This window comes from Dasypus novemcinctus, chromosome 13, assembly GCF_030445035.2.
Source record: "Dasypus novemcinctus isolate mDasNov1 chromosome 13, mDasNov1.1.hap2, whole genome shotgun sequence".
Lineage (NCBI taxonomy): Eukaryota > Metazoa > Chordata > Mammalia > Cingulata > Dasypodidae > Dasypus > Dasypus novemcinctus.
In genome coordinates this window covers 17,122,108-17,149,956 of record NC_080685.1, presented here as the reverse complement: position 1 = coordinate 17,149,956, position 27,849 = coordinate 17,122,108, and the positions used below count along the sequence as shown (strand labels likewise).

Below are 27,849 nucleotides of genomic sequence, written 5' to 3'. Positions count from 1 at the left end.
ATCAGCTCACAAGCATAGTCATTAGTATCAGGGGCTCACTGTTGAACCCTCACTCCCTCCCGGTCCCCACCACTGTACCTGGGAGACTGTCGCTGCTCACCTAGGGACCACGACAGAGCACCACTGGCCAGGAACCCAGTACCCCCCCTACTGTGGTTTTTAATTGTTGCCACTATGAGTATATCCAAACATTACCATGCACCCTGGACATATGTTCTGTACAGCTCCCTGTCAGTCATATATCATCTGTCATTGGTATCCCATACCAGTATCCCTCCATTGCCATTGTTGAAACACTCTGTGATCCAGAACTCCCCGAAATTTGAAGCCCAATATAATGTCATGGTCCCTTACTAGGGAATGGCATATAGCGATGAGTTTAAAGGATAGATAAAGAACTTGGATAAAGTTAGATAAAGAACTTAGATAAAGAATGTTGACTTGAAAAAATTCCACATCCTATTTCCCCCCCCCCCCCCCCCCTAATTATTCAGCTTTTCTTCACAGGAGTCCTAGACCACAGCAATGTATATATATAATATACAGCACTCCCACACATCCACCAGAAAACCTTTTCCCTTCCACAGTGATACTCTTACGCCCTATTCATATCATATTTACTTAAAGTGATGTACAGAGTCTGAGACATTAGCTTTCTAACAAGGTGACATCTGTGTTTACATTATGGTGCATACTTTAGGATACACAGTTCTTTACATTTTTAGTTATCCTATGTTTTACATTATGGTTTACATTATCAGTCTGTCATCTCCTATATGTTATGGTGTAATATTACATGTTTTATATCCATCCTTGTGTACTCTCAAGAAACTCCTCTCTTACCCCCCATTTACTTTGGTTCCACACATTTAACGTCCATTTTCCCTTCCACCTTGGTGCCCTCAGTGATAGCCAACCTCCGTTTCCTGAGGAGCCACTTCCAGAGATAGATGGAATAGTGTTCAGGGCCTAACTTGCTCAACTGCCCCAATGCCCTGGGAGCCACCCTTTCTCTCGAGGGATACAGTTACCTCTATTGGATGGCATTAGTCCTCCCCAGGATGTGGGTCCACCCCCACTCTCACTACTTGGGTTTCTACCCCATGGTGTCACCCACTCTGGCAGAATGAGCATTTAGACATTCCCCAGGAGCCCGTCCTGCATCAGACCCTCCCCTCCGAGCATTCTAAACAGGTAACCCTCTTTATTATATTTTGATATGATTTTCTCAGCATTTTACTCTCCACCAACACCTGACCCTCTCCTGGTTCGTATGCTACCCCTCCCTCCCCCCACTTTTGGGCAACGTTACCCACCCGTCCCTCCCCAGCCACCCTCAAACCCGCAAAGCCCCAAGCAAAGGCAACCCCTTGCCCCCCTTTTATCTCTTCTTTGTGTTCATACTTACCACCATCTCGTCTTAAATTCCACCCCTGCAGACATCGGCTCATATCCTTCCTCCACCCTCCGATTTCCTGCAAGCCTATCGTTCAGTCTCTTGCTATCTAGGGCAGCTTGTTTATTTCATATCATTGAGGTCATGTAGTATTTGTCCTTCAATGTCTGGGTTGCTTCACTCAACATAAGGTTCTCAAGATTCATCCATGTTATCACATGTGTTTGTAGTGTGTTTGTTCTTACAGCCGAGTAGTATTCCATTGTGTGCATATACCACATTTTATTGATCCACTCGTCTGTTGATGGGCATTTGGGTTGGTTCCAACTTTTGGCAATAGTGAACAATGCTGCTATGAACATTGGTGTACATATATTGGTTTGTGTTCTTGTTTTCAGTTCTGCTGGGTATATTCCCAGCAGTGGTATTGCTGGGTCATATGGCAAATCTATGGCTAGTTTTTTGAGAAACCGCCATACTGTTCTCCAGAATGGTTGGATCCTTCTGCATTCCCACCAGCAGTGGATGAGTGTTCCCCTTCCTTCACATCCTCTCCAGCACTTGTATTCTTCTGTTTTTTTCATAGCTGCCAATCTTATGGGTGTAAGATGGTATCTCATTGTGGTTTTGATTTGCATTTCCCTGATAGCTAGAGATTTGGAACATTTTTTCATGTGCTTTCTTGCCATTTGTATTTCTTCTTCGGAGAAGTGTCTGTTTAAGTCTTTTTCCCATTTTTTAAATGGATTGTTTATCTTTTTATTTTCAAGATGTAGGAGTTCTTTATATATGCAAGTTATAAGTTTCTTATCAGATATATGATTGCCAAATATTTTCTCCCACTGTGTGGGCTCCCTTTTTACTTTCTTGACAAACTCCTTTGAGGTGCAGAAGGCTTTAATTTTGAGGAAGTCCCATTTATCTATTAGTTCTTTTGCTGCTCGTGCTTTTGGTGAGATATTCATAAATCCATTACCTATTACAAGGTCCTGTAGATGTTTCCCTACACTGCTTTCTAAGGTTTTTATGGTCTTGGCTCTTATATTTAGGTCTTTGATCCATCTTGAGTTGATCTTTGTATAAGGTGTGAGATGGTAATCCTCTTTCATTCTTCTACATATGGCTATCCAGTTCTCCAGACACCATTTGTTGAATAGGCCACTCTCTCCCAGTTGAGAGGGTTTGGTGGCTTTATCGAATATTATGTGGTTGTATATGTGAGGTTCTATATCAGAGCTTTCAATTCGATTCCATTGGTCTATATGTCTCTCCTTATGCCAATACCATGCTGTTTTCACCACCGTAGCTTTATAGTATGTTTTGAAGTCAGGTAGTGTGATTCCTCCAATTTCGTTTTTCTTTTTCAGTATGTCTTTGGCTATTCGGGGTCTCTTTCCTTTCCAAATAAATTTCATAGTTAGTTTTTCTAGTTCCTTAAAGAAGGCTGCATTGATTCTAAAATGTTCTCTTAAGGGTTGTTGTAAGGAAGAGGGGAGTGAGAGGAATATAATGCTAACTGAATGTAATAGGACAGATATTTTGTGATGATAAAAAGTGAGGGCCACCCTGTCCTTTCTGAGAGAAGCACAGAGGGCCAAAGGACAAAAAAAAAAACACCCTTGGAATTGCTGCCAGTTTCTATCTGTGCCAGCCTCGCTTGAGTCCAGCTGACAGAGATTGGCAGCAGACCCTTGATCAGAGCTCCAACCCAAGGCTATTTAAGGAATCAAAATGACACAGTATCTTATGGAAAGGACTCATAAAATAAATTTGTTAGAACACATATACACACATAATCTTGGACACCCAGACATTTGACATCTGCGATGGGCTCAAATATAATCCATGTTTTCTCCTTAATCAGGCACTCCAATTGGGGAAAATGTCAGTCCCGGGCTTTATTATTCTGAGTCACAACTTTATCTACAGTCATCTTGTAGTTTCCGAATGTAGTCATCCACAATAAGGCTGCCACCAGCCTCAAAAAGTAAAAATGCCATGGAGAAACAGATGAAGGTCCACCAGTGAGGAGTTACTGCCAATACCGCACTACACTTGCATCATAACAGAAAGCTGCAAGCAGTGCTCAGAGCCACGGAAGACTGCTGAGGGCCCGGGTACATGGCTGCCCATCTCAGGCAGAAATCACGGGCAACAAAGCTGGGCGCAGCGGTCGATGCAAGGAGGCAAGGGTGTGCGCTCCCGTTAGAAACAAACACTTCATTGATGGCCTCCTCCATTTACAAAAATGCATTTTTTCCAACTGAGAAGACAGAAAGTCATGCAGGTTGGTATGGACTTTGAGCAGGGGCCTAGGTGACTGATGCCTCTAAAAGGAAGTGGGGGAGAGAAGCACTTTTATAGGGAGATGCCCACCCTAATCCTGTGTTGTTCCCTTTCTGGCTGGGAAATGAAATCTGAAGCTCCAAGGTCTGCGGGTACTATGGTGTTTGGTTTCTGGTTATATCAGAAGCCTGGGAAAGCAGATGTGGCTCAACGGATAGAGCATCCACCTACCATATGGGAGGGTCCAGGGTTCTATACCCAGGGCCTCCTGACCAGTGTGGTGAGCTGGCCCACGGGCAGTGCTGCCACGCATAAGAAGTGCTGAGCCACGCAGGGGCGCCCCCGTGTGGGGGTGCCCCACACTCAAAGAGTGCGCACTGCAAGGAGAGCCACCACACGTGACAAAAGGACAGCCCACCCAGGAGTGGCACTGTATACATGGAGAACTGATGCAGTAAGATGATGCAACAAAAAAGAGATGCAGCTTCCCGGTGCCACCAAGGGTACAAATGGACACAGAAGAACACATAGTGAGTGGATACAGACAGCAGACAAAGGGACGGGGGGCGGGGAAGGAGAGAGAAATAAATAAAATAAATCTTCAAAAAAAAAAAAGACGCCTGAGCAGGTGAAGGACAGACTCATGTGCTCTCTGGACTTGGGTTCAACAGTTGCCAGCTCCTGACTTGGCCTTCTCTGCTGGTCAGGCTAAGGGCCACTGGACTCTGGGAAGGCCAACTTTTGGTCAGTTCCTTCTATAAGGCTCTGCAGTATATGTGACCCCAAAATGGGACAGTGGGAAAAAATGAAGCCCACAGGTAACAACTAGAATTCAATAGTTCTCATGTTCTCCCACTCCCCGGAGCACCGCACCCCAGGACGATGGTTGGCCTTGAAAAATCCCTTCAGCGTAAGGAGGGAGGGAGGGGGAGAGCAATAACAGGAAACCGAGAGATGGGACGGACAGAAGCACTGATGCCGCACACTCCTCCCGGTTTTGAGGTTTAGAATGAGATAATGTAATTACCACACTGCACATAGTACAGGGCCTGGCACATGGTACACATGCGAGAACTGCTGGCAGTCGCAGCTGTCCACCTGTCAGTTCTCCACTCCCCAGGCAGGATGCACCCAGGCTCGGGCAGGGCAGGGAGAAGCCCCGGGAGCAGCAGCCTAGGGGCCTGGAGTTGGTGGCTGGATTAGGTGATGGCTGGATTAGGTCACTTTAGGGCTTTGTCAGTGGGGCGTGACCCGGGCTGGGTCTCCGCCCTCTTGAGGGGTATCATATAAGCTGAGAACTGGAAGCAGAGACACAGAGGAAGAAAAGAGGAGACACGGAGAAGGGAAGCTCTGCCAATCTGACCCTGCCCTGCAACAGAGAGGATGCCACATTTGCCTACAGATGCAGAAAGACAGAGGGGCCCAAGAGGCTCAAGGAGACCGGCCCAGGGAGAGGCGCCTGGTGCCCACAGCTGAGCTGAGAAAGGAGAGACCAGCCAATGCCACCTTGCCTCACCACCCGGCAGGACTCCGGGATCTGCCAGCAGCTGAGCTTTGGTGAAAAAGCATCTCTGATGACGCCTTGATTTGGACATTTTGGCAACCTCAGAACTGTAAGCTTTTACCCCAAATAAATTCCCTTTATAAAAGCCAACCCATTTCTGGTATTTTTGCATGGGCAGCCTTCGGCAAACTAAAACACAGGATTACTAATTTAAAGCTTACACAAAGAAAAGGGCTCAAGCCATCAGCCCAAGGCCCTCTAGAGTATGAGGGTGCCCCAAACCTGTGACCACGGCCCAGGCCCTGCTCTTCTCAGCTGAGAATTAGACGGGGGGAAAAACAAGAATTTTTTTCTACCCCAACATCTGGATCAAGCAAACATCTGGTACAGCTTTTCCCAATATGTCTTAATCACCTGTACTAGACAGGAATAACAAACAAAAATCGAAAGGTGAAAGTCAGTCATTTATTTCTAGGGAGGAATTAAAATAACCCGATGACCAACAAAGTCGGAAGAGTTAACAAAGACTTCGAATCCCAGAGGTTGTGTCCTCCTCTAAGTCCGGCAAAGCCTGACCGTGTTGACTTTGGGTCAGCCGCTTGGGTCACGGCTCAGCTTCCCCCTGCGTGGGAGAATCATAGACCCACCTCCAACCAACGGTAAACCATATCCCATTTCTGCTTAAATTAGGAAGAAATTCTGTCATGGAGACCTAGCCAGTGAACAACGTGAAATCCTTCCGAGTCTGCTGGAATGGAATGAATACTGCCCTAAAGAAAACTGTTCAGCGAGGACGGTGGAAATGAATCGACTGTCTGCTGCAAGCCATGTTCAAGGCCAACCCCTTCCGAATCGGTTCACAATAACCGGCTCCTGCAGCAGGATTTCTCCTGGTTTCTCACTTTATTTGGAGATGAGCATATTCTATCAGACAACGAGTGCTAGGAAGGGGACCCCGGTGGGCAGCCTGACAAGTCTGGATTTTTCGCTTCTTATTCTGCAAGGCGAGCGATAAGCACGTCTTCCTGAAAGCTGGGTGGAAACCGGGGCGGCGGGGAGGCCAGGCACGCGAAAAGCTGATTTCTTGAACGCTCAGAGGTTTCTCAATGCTAATAAATTGAGAGAGGGAAGATGCACCAGGGAAAATCTGAAGTCGTCAGGAAGGAAAGGATTTCATATATATTCATAGAGGGTGGGGAAAGTGACCCAGTTTATAAGATAAAAAAAAAATCCTCTTCCGTGCAAAGGAATTATTTCAAGTTTTCCTTCATTTTTAATTTGCCTGTCCAATAATTTTTTTTTTATTTTTTTAAAGTAATAGAAAGAATGAAACTGAACTCTGGAAACTTCACTTAACTCACAACCTCAAGGGACTGAGCGCCGGTCTGGCCTACCCCTCCCTGCAGGGTAGCGAGGTGTGCTCCTGAGCGCCGGACGCAGAGAAAGCCCAGCTCAAATGGGCTAGATTCTGCCAGCAGGAATCAGCGAGGGGGCACCAGGAAGCCCCACCTGTCCAAAAACCTCAGTCCCAGCTGAGCTCTGATCTGGCGCTAAGCCAAGTCTGTTTCTACTGAGCACACCCACGTCTGTGCTCAGCAGACACCTGATGTGTACCAAGTCACTTCGAGAACTGATCTGAGAATGTAAGTCCTTAGAAGTTCTGGGTAGGGCGTGCTCAGCTCACGGAGCGGGTGCGACGAGCAGATGTGCAGCCTGGCTGGTGGGAAGCACCAGGCGGGTAAGGGAGGCATGGCGCACATTCCTCTCACCTGCGGGTCTCTTTGGGATCCCTCTCTTTGGGATCCCTCCCCTTGCTTAGAGGACAGAGTGAAGGCCCTGTCTTCCCACCAGTCAGCCATCACGTAGCAGAGTGCTGGGGGGCCTCTCTCCCTCTTCCATGTGCACTTTTTCCTGGATTTGTTTATCAGATTCTAAACAATCATTTGAGCAAACATTTAGGGGACTGAGAGGCACATATCCAGGATTTAAGAGGGAAGGAAGGTGGCTCTCAGCTGGAGTGCAGGGGAAGGGGGCATAGAACAGGACACCTGTGCATCCACAGCAGGGCCAGGCGTGGAGTCCCCGAGGCCCTGGGGAAAGCCGGCGGGTGTGGAGACCCAGGGAGGGCACTGGGCCCCTCCCTCTTCCTCTCTCCCACTTGTGGTGATCTGCATGTCTCCTCACGTGGGCACAGGTATGTCCACACATCTGTCCCATGGAAAGGCAGTCTGTGGGGGAGCCCCTGATTCGGAGACTTGCTGCAATATAGGCCCCCGTTCTGCCAGGAGTGCCTGGAGCAGCTCGCTCAGATCTTGCCTGGATGTGGATCTCTTCCACCCGGCTATTTCGGCCCGGCCTCCTAATCCCATGTCACCTGAAACCTTTGTGCATCCCAAGTGCAGCTCTTTTTTTTTTTTTTTTTTTGTCTTTATTTATTTTTTTAATGTTATATTCAAAAAATATGAGGTCCCATATACCTCCCACCCCTCTCACTCTACTCCTCCCCCCATAACACCAACCTCCTCCATCATCATGAGACATTCATTGCATTTGGTGAATACATCTCTGAGCACCACAGCACCTCATGGTCAGTGGTCCACGTCATAGCCCACACTCTCCAACAGTCCACTCAGTGGGCCATGGGAGGACAAACAGTGTCCAGTAACTGTCCCCGCAGCACCACCCAGGACAACTCCAAGTCCCGAAAATGTCAGAGTGTAGGAGTTGCAAGTCTGTTGAGGCTCAGGGTCTGGCTATCACATGGTCAGTCCAGAGATTCAGGTCCCCTGGGTATACATTAAACCCCAGCCCCAACTACAGTTCCGGTAAAAGTAACAGGAGAGGCTTGTGGACAAAGATCACATCTGAGTCCAGCTCCATCACACAGAAACACAAACTCCAAGGTAGGGCCAAACTCCATCTGCCATGACCATAGAACCTGTGGGTCTCTAGCCCTCAGAAGACCCAATACCTGGGGTTGTACCTACTTTATCTGTCTCTGGGACTCTGCTCAGGTGTGCATAAGGGCAACCCCTCTGATAACCTCTCAGCTCTTTTTGGAGACTGATAGCCATATAAACTCATTTGTCCTTTCCATTCCCCCCTTTTAGTCAGGTCAAAAAGCATTTTTAACTCCTGGTATTATATGTAGATTGAGATATTCTGCTGGTCCGAGTTGACCCTTTTATTCAAAGTCATTTTTTAGTTACTTCATTACTTGGTAGTAATCCAAGTGCATCTCAAGACTCAAGTAGTCACTCAAGCTCTGGGGCCCTGGGGAGGCAGCAGGTGTGGCTCCAGTGCTCGAGAAGGTGTCACAGCGTGGAGTAGAAAGTGTTTTCAGGGGACGGCCACAGACCACAGGGCAGCGCGCGAGGAAGCACTGTGGGCGAGCCTGGGTTAGAGATGAAATTTGAGCACAAGCACATGAAGGCAGGATGTGGGCCAGCGCTGTGTGTGCACCGGTGGACAGGAAGAGGATAGGAAATGGAGCAGCGGACAAAGGGAAACAAAACTGGAACAACACTGGAGGGCCTGTGGGTGGCAGACTAGGGCATTCACTGGGTCTTGGGTCACAGGAGCTGTCAGGCTCTGGGGCCCGTCACTGTCTAGACCCTTCTGGCCTGCCCTGGCTGCCCTCTCTGGATTAAACTCCAGGCCTCTTGCTGCTTGACCGGAAGTCCCTGGATTCAGTCCTTCCTGTGATGACCCGATCCTGCTGCCACCAAGAACTCAAGGACATACTCAAGGGCCACGTCCTCTCCTGGAGAGGGAGGCAGAGCTGGCTGGTCTCCCTTTCACATGGTGTTCTCCTTCCAGGAACACACACAGTCTGACTGGGCTCACGGCTGCCCCAAAGGCACTTTCCAGACCCCCTTGCAGACCCACCATTCTGGCCAGTGGGCTGAAGTGGAGCGTCCTGTGGCAGCTTCCAGGAAGCCTTTTAAGAGAAAGTTGGTGTTTACTCTGGCTCTTCATTTTCTTTGCCCTTTGCTCCATCCTGTCTGGAACTTAACTCTTGGAAGATGTGGGTAGAGGATGCACTTCAAACAGTGGAGCTTGGAGCTGGGAGCTGAGGGCCTCATGGAGCAGAGCTGCCACCCCAGCCTTCGTTTACAGGAGCGAGAACTGAACTTCTAACTTCTGCGTGCTACTGGTATTTTGTGACTCACGACCAAATCTCATGCTAATTGATAAGCCAAGTTTTCCTGGAGTTGACTCTGCTTATGAAAACCTTCTGGAATCTCAGTTGCAATGGCCCAAGGATCAAAACAGGCAGTTGTGAGTCAAGAGGGCACCGTTTTCTGATTTGCTTCCCAAATCTTCCCCAGTTCATGTCGGGGGGTGGGGGGGGGAGGCAAATCACTTACTTTCGTGTGAGGTTTCGCATCCCTCTGGCACACACGAAGGTAGTAAGTATGAGGGGCTAAATCTGTTTTAAATATTCTACCACAGGAAAGGGATTTCTGAAACATTTCACGTTCCAGTCACACAGAGATATGATAACTGAGTTATTTCACCTCCTGGCTTTTGCAGTCTACCTTCTATTTCACTTTAGCACCTACTGGTGCAGTCTTTGGGGGTCCCCACAGTGGCTATTCCAAACTTTTAACAGTCCTGCTTTTTAACTGGTTGGAATTCCTGTGTTATCTTTTTATTTCTGTAGTTTCTCGTTTCCGCCGGGTCTTCCTGTCTCAGTCACAAGTGGCGAGGAGGTTCCTCCTTATGAACAACATTGAAACGTGGGCCCTCATGTGGGCGGTCAGGGCTCGCTCAGTGCAATCTCCCCCCACAGGAGGAAGGAGCCCCCCACAAAGCCTCCCTCTGCCACAGATGCCCCCTACCGGGCATCCTCAGAGCGCATCTTCCCCCAGCCACTACCCTCCCTCCTGGTCTAGCCTCGCATTTGTCCTCCAGGGGCTTCTTCCAAACCCGCCTGCATGTCTGATGTTGAAGGCACAGGTTAGGGTATGTGTGGGAACTGAGCGACTGAAAACAAACTGTTTTATTAGTCCCCACACGAGTGAGAGGAAAAGACTGCAAAAATTTCTGTCTATACGTGGAAATGGCACTTTCCAATCCTGATTATAGCATGTTTTGTAATATTTTGGAATTTTTATCACAAGCTTAAAAAGAATTCTGGTTCTAAAGTTAACAATCTGCAGAGCATCTAAATTGACAGTCATACACACTGAGGCTTGGTAATACTTCTAGGAGGTCTAAATTTATCATCCCCTTTGCAACAAGTAACGCATCCTGTGTTAGAAGTGAACAGACAAACCGAAATAAGAAAATGGACTGCGCCTTAGTGCTTGGGCTTAGAACTGATTCAGGGGCACAAGCCACGGGCTAAACCACAGCTCCCTAGGAATTTTCAATAAAAGCAGTGGTTCCCAAATCGAGCCGTACATCCAGGTCATAAGCTGAGATGCTTCCAAATTGATATTTTTACAAAGTTTTTCAGGAACTTTTCACACCAGCCCAGCATTATTATTCGGCCAAAGCAATACCTTGACGTAGTAGCGGATGAGGATCCTTCGGAGATCAAAGACCTGCAGCATGGTGGCTGCGTTGTTGTCTAGGATGCTGTAGCCCTCCAGGATGTACTGCGTGCGGATGATCTCCCAGGTGAGCCAGCGCAGGTTGAAGGCGGCGTTGCAGGACAGCAGGTGGGGCAGGTGGCCTGGCTTGCAGCAACAGCAGCCCCTGTCATCCTCGTCGCCTTCCATGATGGCTTCCACCTCTCTCTGCTGGCAGTACGTTCCTGGCAGGGCACACGAAGAAGCCACATTATAACTTTTGATCAGGATGGATGTTTCCCTTACCTTCCTGAGAGGGGAAGAGGCTTAAGAGGGTCTAGGAATTGGAGATTTATTTAATACATAGTTCCAGAATGTCCACTAGTAAGTCGCAGGTTCTCATACTCATTAACTCTTGCAAGCATACATACTCCCTCTGATTCTCATCTCTTCCCTTTTTTTTTTGCAGTAGGGGAGCAATGTTGTCATGGTGGTCGTGGAAATGCATGGTTGACATGAAGGATGAAACTTGCAGGTCATGATGGAGTAGATGAGAGAGCTAAAGGAAGATGGCATGTGAGCAGTAGCTGAGAGCTGGTAGCAGCATGCTGAAGGACTGCCAGGACAGGTGCCCTGGGGGAGGCACCTGGGACACACTGCACGTGTGCACCACCTAACTCCACATCGCTGAGATCAGGACATGTGGGGAGTTCACTCCAGAAACGTGATAGGTGGGTGTCAGCAGCCTTTGAAAACAGGGTAATACAACAAATTCTTCAACATTTTATCAGTGATTCCAAGGGAAATATATAAATTATGTTAATGGCATGAGGCACTGGTTCTAGTTAACACTGCCTTGAATGTAGAGTTGTGATCTAAAATTATCTTAGAAGGCTGAGATGAAGGACTGAATTTAATATAACAAAAATTACTAGGAATAAATGGGCCATATAGGTTCTCATAGAATATTCTCTGCCTCCTTCTTACTTCTCTTCTTCCTCTTCCACTTCCTTCTCCTCTTTCTTTTTCTTCTCTCTCTCTTACCCTTTTTTTCACCTTTAAATGTATTTATATTTAAATTTTTTAAGATACTTAGATTACATAAATATTACATTAAAAAATCTAGGGGATTCCCATATGCCCCACTCCCTACCCCTCCCACAATTTCCCACGTTAACAACTTACTTCATCAGTGTGGTACATTTGTTACAATTGATGAACACATATTGGATCATTGCTACTAAGTATGGATCATAGTTTATGTTATAGTTTTTTTTTTTTAAAGATACATAGAGCATACAAAATGTTACATTAAAAAATAGAGGAGGACCCTGAGATGGTGATGCCCACTCTACCTCTAACTCGAGAGGGGGTTTAGATCCCACATAGCTGACGGATGTGATTCTCCTGCTTGCAGCTATAGACGCTCTTGGTTCCCTGGTGTGATAGTTGACCATTCTCAGTTCCCTGCTAACTGATCTGGGTGAGTCTAAGGAACCGGAGAGTAGGTGTTGCAACTCTTAAAATATAACCCTTTAAAAATGTAAAAGTCTTTCTTAGCTCATGGCACATAGTTTGCCAACTCTTGGATTAAACAGTTCATTTTAAACCTTTCTTCTTTGCTAATGTAACTATTTAGAGCTGAAAAACTTTCCCTACACTTTGCTTCAGTTGCATCCCACAATTTTTAATGTTGTGTTTTTATTTCACTCAGTTCAATTATTTTGTAATTCATCTAGTTAGTTATTGGAATCATGTTATTACAAGTCTGTTCCTTATTTGGTAAATATTTTGGAATTTTCCTGATACCAATTTTTGATTGTTTCAGATTTAATTAGTGTTGTCTGAGAACATTGTATTATTTCAGTCCGTTGACATTTATTGAGGCTTTTCATGACATTATATGGTCTACATGACAGTTTGAAGCATTTTGTAGATCCCAGAAAAGATTGTGTTCTAGAAGCTAATCTTTTCCTATGGGTGTGAGGCCCTTTGATTGGAATAATTCAGTGAGGCATGGCTCAGACTGGGTCTTGGTCCTCTTGCTGGAGTCATTTAAATAGCAGCAGAGACAGAATCCCTGAGAACCTGAGAGGGAGGCCTGGAGGAGAGGGGGGAGACAAACCATGTGCCTGATTGCTCACAGCTGAGATGAGGGAGAAAGTGAGCCTGGAGGAGGAGACCGAGACCCAGACCACAGAACTGCATACTGTCTTGCCATGTGGCAGGAGTCCAAGATCCTTAGCAGCTGACCCTTGCTGAGACAGCTTCTCTGATGATGCCTTGATTTGGACATTTTCACAGCCTCAGAACTGTAAGCTTTTAACCTAATACAGTCCCATTATAAAAGCCTTCCATTTCTGGTATATTGTTCCCAGCAACTTTTAGCAAATTAAAACAGCCTATTTTGGTGAATGTTCCATGTGCTCGTGAAAAGAATCTCTTTTCTACTATTACTATTTTATTGTTACTGCTGTGTTTTATAAATACCAGTTTGGTTAAAATGGTTGATAGTGTTCTCCAAATATTCCATATACTTAGTGATATTTTTATGTACTTTTCCAATTAGTTACTGACCCTGGAGAGTTGAAGTCTCCAAACAAAATTGTGGGTTTGCCTGTTTTTCTTTTAATCTGTTAGATTTGTTTCTTGTAACTTTGTTATTAGGTGCTTGGACATTTAGGACTGTTATATCTTTTTGATGAATTGACTTCAATCATTATGAAATATTGTTTATTTGGTAATACTCTTCATCTTGAAGTCTAATAGTAGAAAAGCCAATCCAGTGGTAGTTGTAAGGGATATAAATTTCTAACCTTTTACTTTTAGCCTATCCTCAGTTCTATATTTAAAATGCATCTTGTATACAGCAAATAATGAGGACTTGCTTTTTTATCCAGTTTGATCATCTCTATCTGCTAATTGCAGTGATTAATCCATTTACCTTTACTATCATTATTTATGTCACTGGGTATAAATCTACCATCTTGCTATTTGTTCATTTTTTTGTTGTTGCTCCTTTTTTCATTCTTTCCAGTCTTTGTTTGATTGAGTAACTTTTAGTACTTTATTTTATGTCCTCTATCAGATCTTTAGCTATAAATACTGTGGGTTGTTATTTTTTCAACAGTTTCCCCAGGGATTACACTGTGCCTTCTTACCAGGGACTAATTTCATATTGTTTCCCTTATGATATAATACCCTTACAATGGTATATTTACATTTACTCCTTCATGTTCTTTTTTATTCTTGCCACACATTATTATCAAGTTGGGTTGAAAGTTAAGGTTTTTTCTGTTTTCTCCTCACATCAAATAAATGGGGAGGCATGTGTGCTGTGTGTGTACGTGTGTGTATGGCTATGTACATGTGAAGATGAAGAATATGGATTTCTAACAGCGACATGAAATGAGTAAACGCGACAGACTGGGAAGAGAATGAGCTGCATTCTGCCTTAATGAAAGGGCAGTTGAAGAAATAGTTTGCCATGAAGGATGCTCAGGCTTGAAAGAGACATCATAATAGCCAAAGGTTTAAACACAGAGCTTGGGAGGGTCTCAGGTCACCTTCAATTAGGAACAAAAGATTCGGACTTCAGAATCACCTTGTAGAAGAATATGAAAACAATAGAACCCAATCATTTTCTGGAACTGCACTAATTTTGCATTGGAACTGTTCAAATGCAAATCAAGTCCCAAATTCTTCTCAGTGGGGCTCACTCAGGTTTGGGCAAATCCAAAGGGAAGACTAGAGGTCAACTGGCTGTACACAGTGACCATTCGTGCCATGGGCAGAGATGAATGCTGAGCTGGAGGGGCTGCCTGCCTGGTGTTTCCATTGAAACTGACTCTTGGCACCTTTTATGTAGTTGTGTTCTCATGGTGGAAGTCAGCGGGACCTAAAAAGCATTCAATAAATGTTTTTTTCTCAAATCAATTTTTGAGAGACTCTTTGAGTCCTTTAGTTCTGGTAGATAGGGATTCCTGATTAAAGCTGTGAGAGTTTAGCATTTGAACCGAATGTGTTCAGGAGATCCCAGATGTTTTATCATACCCAGTATATCTCCAGACATCCTGTGTATGACCAAAATGTAGGGCAGCCACTGCTGCTGCCACTCCCCAGCCCTCTGCTGACCACCTGACCCTTTTATCCTCCCTTTTCCTTTGTTTCCAAAGGGGCCAGCACTGTTCTCCTGTAAGCACAGCTTGCCATACCCAGCAGTGCGAAACATGGCTTGGCTTATTTATTCCTATGTAATTCCAAAAAGGAATTTAAGTCCACCTAAAGAGGCATAGGCACTATGAAATCCAATGAGAAAATTTAAGTGAAAATGGGGGTAAGAAAATATGATGGACCCAGAAGTCACGTTAAGGGTAACTGCATTCTCAGTTCATTTACTAAAGGTGGAACACAGATTTAGCTCTGGGATTTCTAGCAGCCAACACAGAAAGAAAACTTGAACTGCCTTGTGCAAAACACAAAATAAATGCTTGGAAGGATCACAGATATTTCTGGCAAAGACAGCAGAGAGATGATATCCCCAGGATCCTCCTCAGGAGGATGCTGTGCAATAGAGTGAACAACACCCTTAGGAACACCGCACAGTGAGTACAACCACAAGTTTCCCCAAGCTGCCTCAATATTTCACAATGTAATATGGTAAAATATGGCCAGGTAGCAATAAAGCAAAAGCATTCCTATAAGTGGCCAACACAATTCAGCCTGAGTGTTATGGATTGAATTGTGTCCTCCAGAAAGTTAGGTTGAAGCTCTAAGCTCTAGTACCTGGGAATGTGATCTTATTTTGGAAATAACATTATAAAGATGGAACTAGGCAAGTTAAAATGAGGTCATACAGGAGGAGGGTGGGTCCTTAATCCAATATAATTGGTGTCCTTATAAGAAGAGGCAATTCAGGCATAGAGACAGAGATAAAGAAGATGGACATGTGATGGGCAGAAATTGAGTTGTGCCACAAACTAGAGAATACCATGGATTGCCGGCAAGTTGCTGCCAGAACTATACAGACTTCAGAAAAAGCACGACCTGGCCGACTTCCAGAGCTGAGAGACTTTGTAGGGTAAAGCAACTCAGTCTGTGGTACTTTATGGCAGCCTGAGGAAATTAGGACACTTAGTTACATGGTTCTCCACAGGCCTGGCATAAGCCAAGAATAGATTTAAGAGACTTTTGAGGAATGGGAGATCGTCATTCCTTTCAGGAAACCCCTGATATGTAAAATTTCCCTCCACCTAGCTTTGATGATCATTGCGTACTAAATAGCAATGAAAATTTAATGTATTCCCCCTTGAAAAGCATGGAATTATAGATATTCCATGTGGCTGTCCAAGTGTAGATGCATCCGCCTTAATGGCCAGCCAAGCTGGAGGTAGTATTGATGTTCTCCTGGGAAGGTCGGGAAGTCAAAGAAGGACAGCTGCCTGACTGGAAAGACATTAATGCCACTAGAACCAACCATTCATTGTGACAACCAAAAATCAACCAAAAGTACCTCCTCTGATTCTATCCCATTGGGGCAGGAACTTTCCTGGATGGGAAGCCTGGGTCAAAGAACAGGATCCCTGAGAGGAGTAGTGAGACTGGAGGCAGGACAGCTGGTTTAGCCATATCGTGTGAGGATGCGGTTTCCTACAGAGGCATTTGAACTTCATTCCACAGTAATAGGCAGGCAACAGGGAAATTTAAGTCTCAAGGAGACATGAGGAAAGCTGCACTTGAGAACAATTCCCTCAGCCACAGAGGATTAAGGGGTAGGAAACCAGAGATGGGGAATTTAACCACCCACTCTCCCATTTCAAATAAAAAGTAATGGAGACTGGAACTAGACTGTAGACTGTTTACCACAGGTAAGAGGAAATGATGGGGATGCTGGGCCATCGCGTGATAGGGACTTCAAAGGATCACTTTAAAAATGGTCCCCTGCAGCAGAAAGGCTGCTATAGAAGAAAACATCAGCTTACTTTACAACCTTCTAGCAAGGATCTGCATATTAGAGTGAAATGCACCACGTATTTTAAGGATTGAGCCTCCCAACCCTATAAGTTTCCTCCTTAGCTGATGTGGGCACTTTGAGAAGTAACTCTCAGATACCCCAAAGAATCTGACTACCTGGATTCCACAGAAAATCCAAAATTATCATCAACATTATTATCCTTGGTGTTATCCATCATTAATACTTTAAACAACTTTTATAAACTTTGTCAGTTGAGTTTTAAAACTGCCTTCATCAGCCCAGTGTGCCCAGCACTCAGAGTGAAATCACCATTGGGGGAGTCAAAGAAGACAGGAAGTTTGAGTTACTCTTAAAATACAAGCAGGCCCTGACTGATGGATTTGGCTATTTCTAGGCAGAGATAGAGCTTAGCCGGTGTTTTTTAAACTGCTTTGGTATATGTGGTTTAGATTATTATATAAAATATATTTCCTTCTGAGGTCACAGTCAAGATATTTTGAGATACAAATCAAAACCACAGTGAGTTATCACTTCACATCCTCTGGGATAGCTATTATTTAAAAAATGGAAAATAAGTGTTAGAATCCTCATACATTGTTGATGGGAGTATAAAATAGTACAGCTGATATGGAACAGTTTTAGTAGTACCTCAAAAAGTTAAAAAGAATCACCATATGACCCAGCAATGAAAGCAGGGATCAAACACATAGCCTGTATGCCAATGAGCGTAACCGCATTATTTACAATAGCCAAAAAATGGAAACAATGCAAGTGACCACTGACAAATGAATGGATCAACAGAACGTGGTATATCCATACAGTGGAATATTACTCAGAAGGAAGTTCTGATACATACTATAGCACAGATGAACCTTGAGGACATTATGATATATAAAATAAGCCAGACACAAAAGAACAATATCCATTTATATGAAATATCTAGATTAAGCAAATTCACAGAGCCAGAAAGTAGATCAGAGGTTACCAGGGGCTGGGAGAAGGTAGAGGGCAAATGGGGAGTTATTGTTTAATGAGTACAAGTGTTTCTGTCTGGGGTGATGAAGTATGGGTAATGGGCTGGTGAGGATGGAGGTACAACGTTGTGAACATAATTAATGCCACTGAATGGTGCACCTAAAATGTTTAAAATGGCAAATCTTATGATATATACATATTACCACAATAAAATTAATTAATTAATTAAAAGACCCTTTGAGAAACACTGGCTCAGACAATTCCTGAAGTGTTTGGGTGCCCACAAAAGGAGGAGACCTCAGACGTGGTCACTGTTGATTTCAGAGCAGTTCAGGTCCTTGTACGTTTGGCCTCCCGTAGCCCAGGGCCTGCATCACATGCTGGGAACACAAGATGGGAGGCCCGGGCTCAGGCCCCGTGGTCCTTGTTGGGGATGCAGCCTCCTTAGTAGCCGCCTCCATAAGGAGGCCACCCGTGTGATGGCGCTGATGCAAATGGGGAGGGCATCTGTTGAAATTTTTCTCTGGGCTCTTGCCAGCTACTTATAATAAGGACTACTTTGTGACCAAATAAGTCAGAGAAGACTTTTAAAAGTATCTGAATAGTTGTAATTTTCAAGAAGGTCATGGTAGGACTTCTACCCAAACTTCTGTCCTTTCTCAGTCCTTTCTCCACCCTGTATGAGTTCTCCGAGACAGAACCCCAGAGCATGAATTTAAAGGAACATTCAGGTCATCCATTTCCAGCTATCTAGACTTGGGGGAGACCTCTGTAATTGTTAGACCTCACCAGATTTCATTTCTGGACAGAAGTAAATTTCAACATAATAAAGAATTAATGTTTTTACCCATTCAATTCTAAAATACTTAAAAATTTCTTATTCTATTTTTAAAAACTAGAATCCAGAATGAATGGGCCTCTAGAAGACAATAAAAAGGATTCATTTACTCACCAAAGTATTAAATAAAGTGTTAAGAAATCAAACAATCCTCCTATAGGTCTATCAGTTGTTCAATTCTGATTGTATAGAATTGCACTACACCCACCCCATAGAAAAGACTCCTCTTTCAGAGATTCTGACTTCTCTGAAACCATTAGGGCAGACAGAGAAAGGCTGAGGTGCTCCACTTGGGAACTGCCTGCCACAGCTGCCTTCCCACGTAGGAAGAGCAACTACTGTCATCACCACACACACAAAGCTGTCCCATTACACTTTTTATTTCCTAACTGCTAACCATCCTTTGATAATCACGCCTTTAAATTAACACCAACACAAAGATGGGGAAATAGAGTACCAAGAGTCTAGTGACATGACTAAACTCCCAGAACAGAACTCAAACAAGGAATAGGATTGGCCTGTTGACCTACTGAATGTGCTTAGTTCTTTATTGTTTAATGGGCAATTTCTCTCCTGGTTCCAATTTCCAGTCCTTCTGCAGCATTGGGTTTGTGTGTCTTTTAAATATCATACTGAGAACCTAGAAGAAGTGCATTGGCACAGAATGCAGTAGAGAAAGAAGAGGTAAGCTACAATAATTTATAGCATGCTTGGTTTTGTGAGTGTAACTAAGATTTTTTTTATTATAACAATTTTGTATTCCAAGCAGCCTCAGTTTGCTTTAAGAGCTGTTCAATAGGAATAAAAATTTTCTATGCCTTGTTTAACAAGCTATATTTTAAATGTGGTATAATATCTTTAAACTAAACAGCACTGTTTATCTCAATTTTCATTTCAAGACCTTAAATATTCGTGTGATATATGTCAAAATGAAAAGTGATTTCTGAGACAGCATCTCATTTAACTCACACATCAACTTTGTTATGTAGGTTTAAATTCCTTTTTTATAAATAAGGATGCTGAGGCTCGAAAGTGACTTGTCCAGTATAAGGGTCAGTATTTTTTATTCAAAATCAGTATTTTTACTTCACCACACTTTACCTATGAGACTTAAATTACAAGGAAAGTTTCCTAAATTTACATTTTTCAACCAGCCCAGAGGAGAAAATGAAAATAACCAAATTATCACATATTGTAACTCATATTGGACAGCATGAAGCATAAATATAAATGATGTTGAATATAATTATCCCTGTGCATCATGTGATTTCCCCATTCTCTCCCCATTTACAAATGGGAAAACCAATGCGCTCAACTTTACTAACAAGAGTTGGATACTTTCTAATTCAATATTTAATTCAAAGTTGTATTGTCTTCCTCCTCTCCCACTAACTTCTTTCTGAGTGTTCAATGTGAAAATGTGCAGAATCTGTCAAGGTTCAAGAGGAAAGTCCTTTTGCTTTCCAGACCAGCCATCTAGATAAGCATAGCTTTGTGTCTCCCACTAACATGTGACCTAATTTGAAATGAAGAAAAATGAGTGTTTAGGAATGCTGAATGAAGAACCTATTATTTTATGGGCAAAGTTTGGACCCAAGGGATTTAACAGATTACTCAAGCTATGTAGACATGAAAACTAAGGACTCGCTAATGACCCAAATGTTGCTGTGGAGAAAAGAGGATTCTAGATAGTTCCACGAGTAGTGGGAGATCTATGGCTCTACATGGATTAGCCAGTTAGGATAAAGGTTCAGTTTGGATTAGCTTCAGATAAGATTAGGTTACACAGATATTTTTTAAATGTCCCCACAGGCCAGTGATTATGGTGTGTTAGCCAAACTATGAGATGGCTGATAACAGTTCACACAGGCAGAAACATAAATCCTATTTCTTGATATTTTCCAGACCCTGTGGTAATGTGTGGCTGTATTCTGATAATTGCGCCTTGGCTTTCCGTGTTTATTCTGCAAGATCCATCCATGTTTCATGGTTGCTAAGGCGGTAAGTAATTCAAGAAGCTTAGCTGCTGAGCATGTACTACAAAAGTGATGTTATAAAAGACTTTAGGAGAAAATTCTGGCAAAACTAGCCTTTATATTCTTTATTTTTGAGTTTCAACAACCAAATAGTTTTTTTTTTTAAGTTTACTCATTCATTTCTTTCATATTCTCCCCTCTCTCTCTCCTTCCCTCCCTTTCTTTCTTTTCTTTCATTCCTTCCCTCCCTCCAACATCCCTCTTTCCCTCCATCCCTTTGTCCCTCTGTCTGCCTTCCCTGTCCCCTCCCTTAATTCCTCTCTCCTTTCCCTCTGAGGCACTGAGGTTTACTGCAAAGGTCAAGGACTTTGGGGTCGGCCATGTCTGGGTACTTCCCAACTCCACCACTAGTGATTGTGAGGTCCTGGGCAAGTTACTTAAACACAGTCACTCAGTTTTCTCATGCCTAGAACTGCAATTATAACAACTACTTACTTAACAGAGTTGTTAAAAAGAATATTTTGATAATTTAAAAAAAGTGCTTAGTATGGTAACTAGTATGTAATTGGTACCCAGAAGTCTTCTACTTTCTCAATCAACAAATATTTATTGGGCATCCTACCATGAGCCAAGTCAGTGCACTGGGGATATGTACATGACCAAGGTAATAAGTCCCAGCCTTTTATGATCTCATAGCCTAGTAGAGCCTAGTTCAGTTGATTTTTCATATCCAGCAGGAAGGAAGAACTGAATATACAAGAGTAGTGAAAATAAACTGCCTTTGGTTTCAAATTATTATTTGTAATTTTATTAAGAAACATTTACTGACTTCTCTTTGTGTTGCCATATACCAGGCATCATGGAAAAGTCCCTGATCTCAGGGAGTCAAGACCTACACATGCAAACACCTAAAAACAAACATAATTTTCATCACACCTTTGTTTTAAATAGAAGGGCAAAATATTCAAGTAGATTATGGCTTCTTGTTTGAATGACTATATGAGCAAAAAACTGGAAATATGTGACCACATGGACTGTAGAAAATATGTACAATCACAATGACATTCATCACTAGGAAATATTGAGAAGTGAATAAGATAACAGAGAAAAATGTTGTTAAAGACATCATAAAAAGGCAAAATGCTGACATAATACCATGTATTTCTGATAGTGTTGCTTTTCCTGAGGTTTCCAAGTATCCACTTTATTAAATGACCCTTTTATGTTTCCTAAGATCTCCCCTAAGGAAATTTCTGGGAAGCAGAAGATTGTGCTGTGATCAAAATGTAGCAGTCCTTTACTAACAAGGAGAATGAAATCTGCATGTACACCTACATGCATAGCTAAACTTCATTTCAGTAGCCTCAAAACTTCTGTGCATGTGATTCAGCCTTACATTATAGGAGCTGCACCACCATCACATGAGAGAAGTGTGCTCTACTACTGTTCAAGTAATTTGCCATAGGAAGCCATGGACTTACTACAGTCTGATTTCCATACTGCTCTACGTTTTATGAACCTACCTTCACTATCATCCCACCCTACTCCACCCTCCAGCCCCTATGACACACTTGAAATCCTTTCACTGTGTCCTTTGGAAATCATAATATATTCCCCAGTTTCTTCTCTAAATGTTCTCTTCTTCTTGGTGCGCAGTGGAAACCCGGCTCTCCCCAATCACACTGCTTCCGGCAGTCCTCTCCCGTGGGGCTGGTTACTTTCCTTTACTCCTCTCTTCACTGCATCTGGCATTGAAGAGATGTCTTTCTTGTTTCTCATTGGTGCTTTCAGGGTCATTCTCTCACTATATCCACCATCACATCTTTTGTTTTTTAAACAAATCAATTTTATTGGAACATATTGGTAAAGCAAATAGTCCATCCAAAGTGTACAATCAATTGGTATATGGTATAATCACATAGTTGTGCATTCATCACTACAATCATTATTAGAGCATTTTCATTACTACAATAATAATAACATAAAACAAAAACAGACAAAAAACTCATCACCTCTCAATCTCTCTATGCTTCTCCTACTGTGCATAGCTGCTATTTCTGGCAATTCTTGCTTATTTATTTATTTATTTTAAAGAAGTTTTACCAAGATATATTCACATACCATACAATGTATCCAAGGTGAATAATCAATGGTTTTTAGTTTAATCACAATGTTGTGCATTTATCACCACAAAAAAATTTTACAATATCCCTACTCCAAAAAGAAAAATTCCACACCCCTTAGCAGTCACCTTCCAGTCACACCTTGTTGCAATCTTCTGCTTCTCTAGCCACTCAGGTTCAGTGCAAGAAGTTTTGGACTCTAGCTCCCTGTCACTCTCTCCAACATTCCTCCTGTCTTTGCTCTTGGGTATTTCAATGTCTCTGCAGATGTTACTTCCAATATCCTGGCCTCCAACCTCCTCCTTTCCAAAAAGCCCAATTCCATTCAACCTTAGTCACTGATTCCCACAGCCATAAACCAAACCTTGATTACCAAAACCCACACCCCTTCTGTAAATTAATATCTCCAACATTCTGCTCTCAAGCAACCACCAGCTCATTTCCTCCAAACTTCAACGTCAACAATCCTCCTACCCTTCCCAGATCACTGGTCCTACTGCCAGGCCCTGTTTGTCACCTCTCTCATACCCTCACTTCCCTATTTACTTAGCTTAAATTCCATGATCAAGCTATTCTGATCATTATCACATCTTGTATATATTTTCAGTTCCACTGTTCTTACCTTCATGATACACACATGGCTAAACCACACCTTGATTAACTCCAACTCTGCCCATTCCATGCCTGCACCCATGAAGCTAAAAGTGGCTTAGAGAAAAACATGCAGTAAACTTAACACCTTAACAGGTCTCACTTTTTTTTTTAAGGAGGCACTGGGGATTGAACCCAGGACCTCATACATGGGAAGAAGGAACTCAGTCACTTGAGCTACATCTGCTCCCCAACAGGTCTCACTTTAAAATCATGATCATTAACTTCAAGTGAGCTCTTCATGCTGTCCAACATTCATACTATATTTACCAACTCATTTTTCCATTTTCACACTTTCTCTCTAATACCTACCGCCAAGCTGCACCTGTGCCATATGCACTACCTTCCCTCCTGTTACTGTGGATAAACTAACACAGACTCTATCCTCCCAGTACCACCCCAGTCTTCTGATTCCTTCATTTCCCTTTAGAGCAAGCCCTCCTTTTCCTTTTGCCTGGAATTCATTCACTCTGCTTCTTCACTGTGGTTGTCCTTCTGAATCTAAATCCAGCTATTAGCTGTTGGATTAATGCTTAGGTGTCCTGGACTTCCCTGTACCAGCCAGTATTAGCAGGAATTCAGGAGCTGCTCAATTTCCCTTTGACACCAGCCATGGTCCCAGGCACTGGGTATCACCAATGGGAAGGAACTATACTCAAACTCCACCTGGGGGAATTTCAATGTTTCCCCAAGAACGTCACATGGTGGAAGCATTTTATATATTTTCAACTGATGGGCTGACAGAGATGGAAAGGAACTTAGAAATCACACAAAGGCTCTGATGAAGAAATCAAGGTTCTGAGAGTTCAAGTCACTTGTGATACTATATTAAATATACTAACATAAAGTGTTTTTTTTTTTTCTAAACTGGAAAAAGGATTTGGAGCTTTTAAAAGGCTGTATAAGGCCCCACCCCAATCAAGAGTGTGGAGTGAGATGCTTCAGGGCTCCATACCCCCACAGAAGCTCTGAACAACTAGAAAGAACTGGCAGGAACATCTTTCTCAGAGGTTCAGAAAGCAGTTAAAGGATTGTAAAGGCCCACTTTGGACTGACAGGAAAAATATACCACAGAGAAGGGAGGTTGGAGTTTTGAGCTGGAGCCCAGAAAGCAAGCACACAGAAGAGTAGAGCAGCTGATCCCAGAGAGAATCAAGCTCCAGGGAGCCTCATAGTCTACAGCTAACCTTGTGGAGAAAAGAGAGGAGCTGAGTGCAGAGAGAAGTAAACCCTGGGAAGAGAGGAACCCAGGAAGCCTGAACCCTGGCAGACATCGGCAGCCATCTCGTTCCAACACATGAAAACAGACTTTGGTGAGGGAAGTAACTTATGCTGTACGGCCTGGTAACTGTAACTCTAAGCTTCTACCCAAATAAATACCTTTTATAAAAGCCAACAGATTAAACACTTAGTTACCAGGCCATAAAGTGTAAGTCACTTTCCCCACCAAAGTCTGTTGCCACATTGTGGAACAGATGGCTGCTGATGAATGCCAGGGTCCAGCCTCCCTCTGCCTCTTAATGCCCCATGGTCCCAGCTTCTTCCAATATCAGCTGAAGGCTGAGATGAGTCTTGTCTCTCTCCCAGTTCATTCCTCTCCAGGCTCAGCTGCGCTGTTCTCTCCACAAGGTCAGTTATAGACTCTCAGGCTCTCTCTCTTCCTGGGGCCTCTGCTGTGTCTATGGAGCCATCTCTATTCCTCTGTGTTCTACTTCTGTGTGTGTACTTCCTGGGGTTTCAGCATCCTAAACTCCAACTAACTCCTCTGCCGTGTCTTTTTCTCTGTGAGTTTGCACCCACCAAGGGGTCGGAGACTCAGTGTTCTACTGATGTGGTCCAATCAAAGACTTAATCATTATTTCATCAAATAAAAGTGAAACTTCTGAATTTAATACAATCTAATATGCCCAGAGGAACAGACCAGTTCACAAACACAATCCAATATCTATTTTTGGAATCCATAAACAATACCACACTGCTACACCAGGTGTCCATCAACTGATGAATGGATAAACAAAATGTGGTTTATATATACAATGGAATACTAATCAGCTGTAAGAAGAAATGAATTTGGGTTGCATACGACAATATGGATGAACATTAAGGACATTATGTTGAATGAAATAATCCAGACACCAAAGGAAAAAGATTGTATGGTCTCACTAATATGGACTAGACACAATGAGTAAACTAATAGAGTTAAACTATGGAGTATAGGTTACTAGGAGATAGAATGTGGGTTGATAAGGGAGAGCTGATGTTGAATGTATGTGGAAAGTTTAATAAGAGGAATTATAAATGTGAGGAAGTGGATAGAGTTGATGATGACATATTATAGTGAGTATAATTAACACTGCTGATTTATAAATGTGATTATGGCTGAAAGGGGTAGTCTAGGGAGGTTAATGTCAATTCAAAGTAAGCTAGAGGATAATCTAGGGACTGTATAACATAGTGATTTGGTGGCAGATGATGATTGTGGTTAATAGTACAAATACAAGACTGTTCCTCTATTGTAAGGTATTAAGAATATGGAGATATATGAGAACAATAAAACTAATATTACATTTAGACTATAGTTAACAATAATGTAATATTTTTACAGTAACGGCGAAGAAGGTACTATATCAATGCTAAGGGTCAATAATGGGGGGAGAGGTGTAAGGAAGAATGGGAAATTTTCTTTTGGACTAATGAAAACATTCTGAAATATACTGAGCTGATGGCAGCACAACTCTGTGATGAAACTGAGCCACTGAGTGTACACTTAGGATGAATTGTACAAAGCAGGGGATTGTATAAGACAGTGAACCCTGTGGTGGAAAATGGACTGTGGTTAATAGTACAAATATAAGAACGTTCTCTCAAGAACTATAACAAATATACAATATTAGTACATGGTGTTAATAATAGGGTGGTTTATGGGAAAAATACATCAAATATAAGTTATGGGCTATAGATATCATTAATATTATGATGATGCTCCTTCATCATTTGCAACAAATATGTCATAACAATGTTAGGTGTTGGTGGTGGGGTGATATATGTATCTTGTATGGTATGCGTGATTGTTTTGTTAACTCAGAATGTCTCAAATTTAAAAAAAGAGAAAAAATAGTCTGAAATATGCTCAGAGAGTTAAAGTAAAACATACACAAAGAACTAAAGAATATCAGGAAAATGGCAGATAAACACAAAGAGAATACCAACAGAGAGTTGGAAATTATGAACAGGAACTGAAGAGATCTGAAGACCACAGTAACAGAAATAAATAATTCTCTAGAGAGGCTCAACAGCAGATTGGTCTGGCAGAAGAAACAATCAGTGAACTTGAAGACATGATAGTTGAAATCATTCATACCGAGGATTAGAAAGAAGAAAGAATGAAGAAAAGTGAACAGAGCATGAGGAACCTGTGGGACACCATCAAGTGTGCCAGTATACACAGTGGGAGTTGCAGAAGGAGAAAAGAGAAGAGTGCAGAGAGAATACTCAAAGAAATAATGTTTATAAACCCCCCAAATTTAACAAAAGATACGAATATACACATCCAAAATGCTCAACGAACTCCAAAAAGGAGTCCAAATATATCCATGCTGTGACATGTGATAAAATGTCAAATGCCAAAGATAAAGATGGAATTCTGAAAGCCTCAAGAAAGAAGCAACATATCACACACAAGGGTGTCTCAATAAGATTGTTGATTTGTCACCAGAAACCACGGAGGAAAGTCCTGAAAGCAAAAACATGCCAACCAAATATTTTTTATCCAACAAAGCTGTCTTTCAAAAATGAGGGAGAGGCTAAGAAATTCCCAGATAAATAAAAGCTGAGGGAGTTCATCACCACTGGATTGGTCCTATAAGAGATGCTAAAGAGAGTTCTGCAGGTTAAAAGAAAAGAATACTAAACCATTGATGGAAGTCACATAAAGAAATAAAGATCTCCAATAAGGGCGATGACAGTGGTAATATAAATCCTGGTACTATTATATTTTTGGTTTGTAACTCCACTCTTTACTTCCTACAGGATCTGAAAGACAAATGCATAAAATGTAATGATAAATAAGTGATTTTCATAATATATAAATATGCGATTTGTGAAAGGAACTACATAAAATTGGGGAAACAGAGGGGCATAGGAATATTGTTTGTATATACCATGGACGCTAAGTCGGTATCTAAGCAAATGAGATGTTACAGATTTAGGATGTTAATCCTTAATCTTTCCCATGGGAAGCGGATTTGGCTCAACTGATAGAGCATCCACCTACCACATGGGAGGTCCGTGGTTCAAACCCAGGGCCTCCTGACCCGTATGGTGAGCTGGCCCATGTGCAGTGCTGATGCATGCAAGGAGTGCTATGCCATGCAGGGGTGTCCCCTGCATAGGGGAGCCCCACACGCAAGGAGTACACCCCACAAGGAGAGCTGCCCCACACAAAAAAAGCACAGCCTTCCCAGGAGTGGTGCAACACACATGAAGAGCTGACGCAGCAAGATGACGCAACAAAAAGAGACACCGATTCCCAGTGCTGCTGACAAGAATGCAAGCGGACCCAGAAGAACACACAGTGAATGGACACAGAGAGCAGACAATTGGTGGGG

At 42.9% G+C, this 27,849-nt stretch overlaps 1 protein-coding gene across 2 annotated transcripts in view; it reads right to left on the bottom strand.

Annotated features, from left to right (window-relative positions):
• The window catches only part of PCNX2 (pecanex 2), a 354,532-nt gene that overhangs the window by 37,414 nt on the left and 289,269 nt on the right, over positions 1-27,849 (bottom strand). For both annotated transcript variants that reach the window (XM_071207372.1, XM_004451027.4), the window contains one exon: positions 10,697-10,950. In XM_071207372.1, the coding sequence (XP_071063473.1) occupies positions 10,697-10,950 (254 nt within the window). The remainder of the gene's footprint in view (positions 1-10,696; positions 10,951-27,849) is intronic.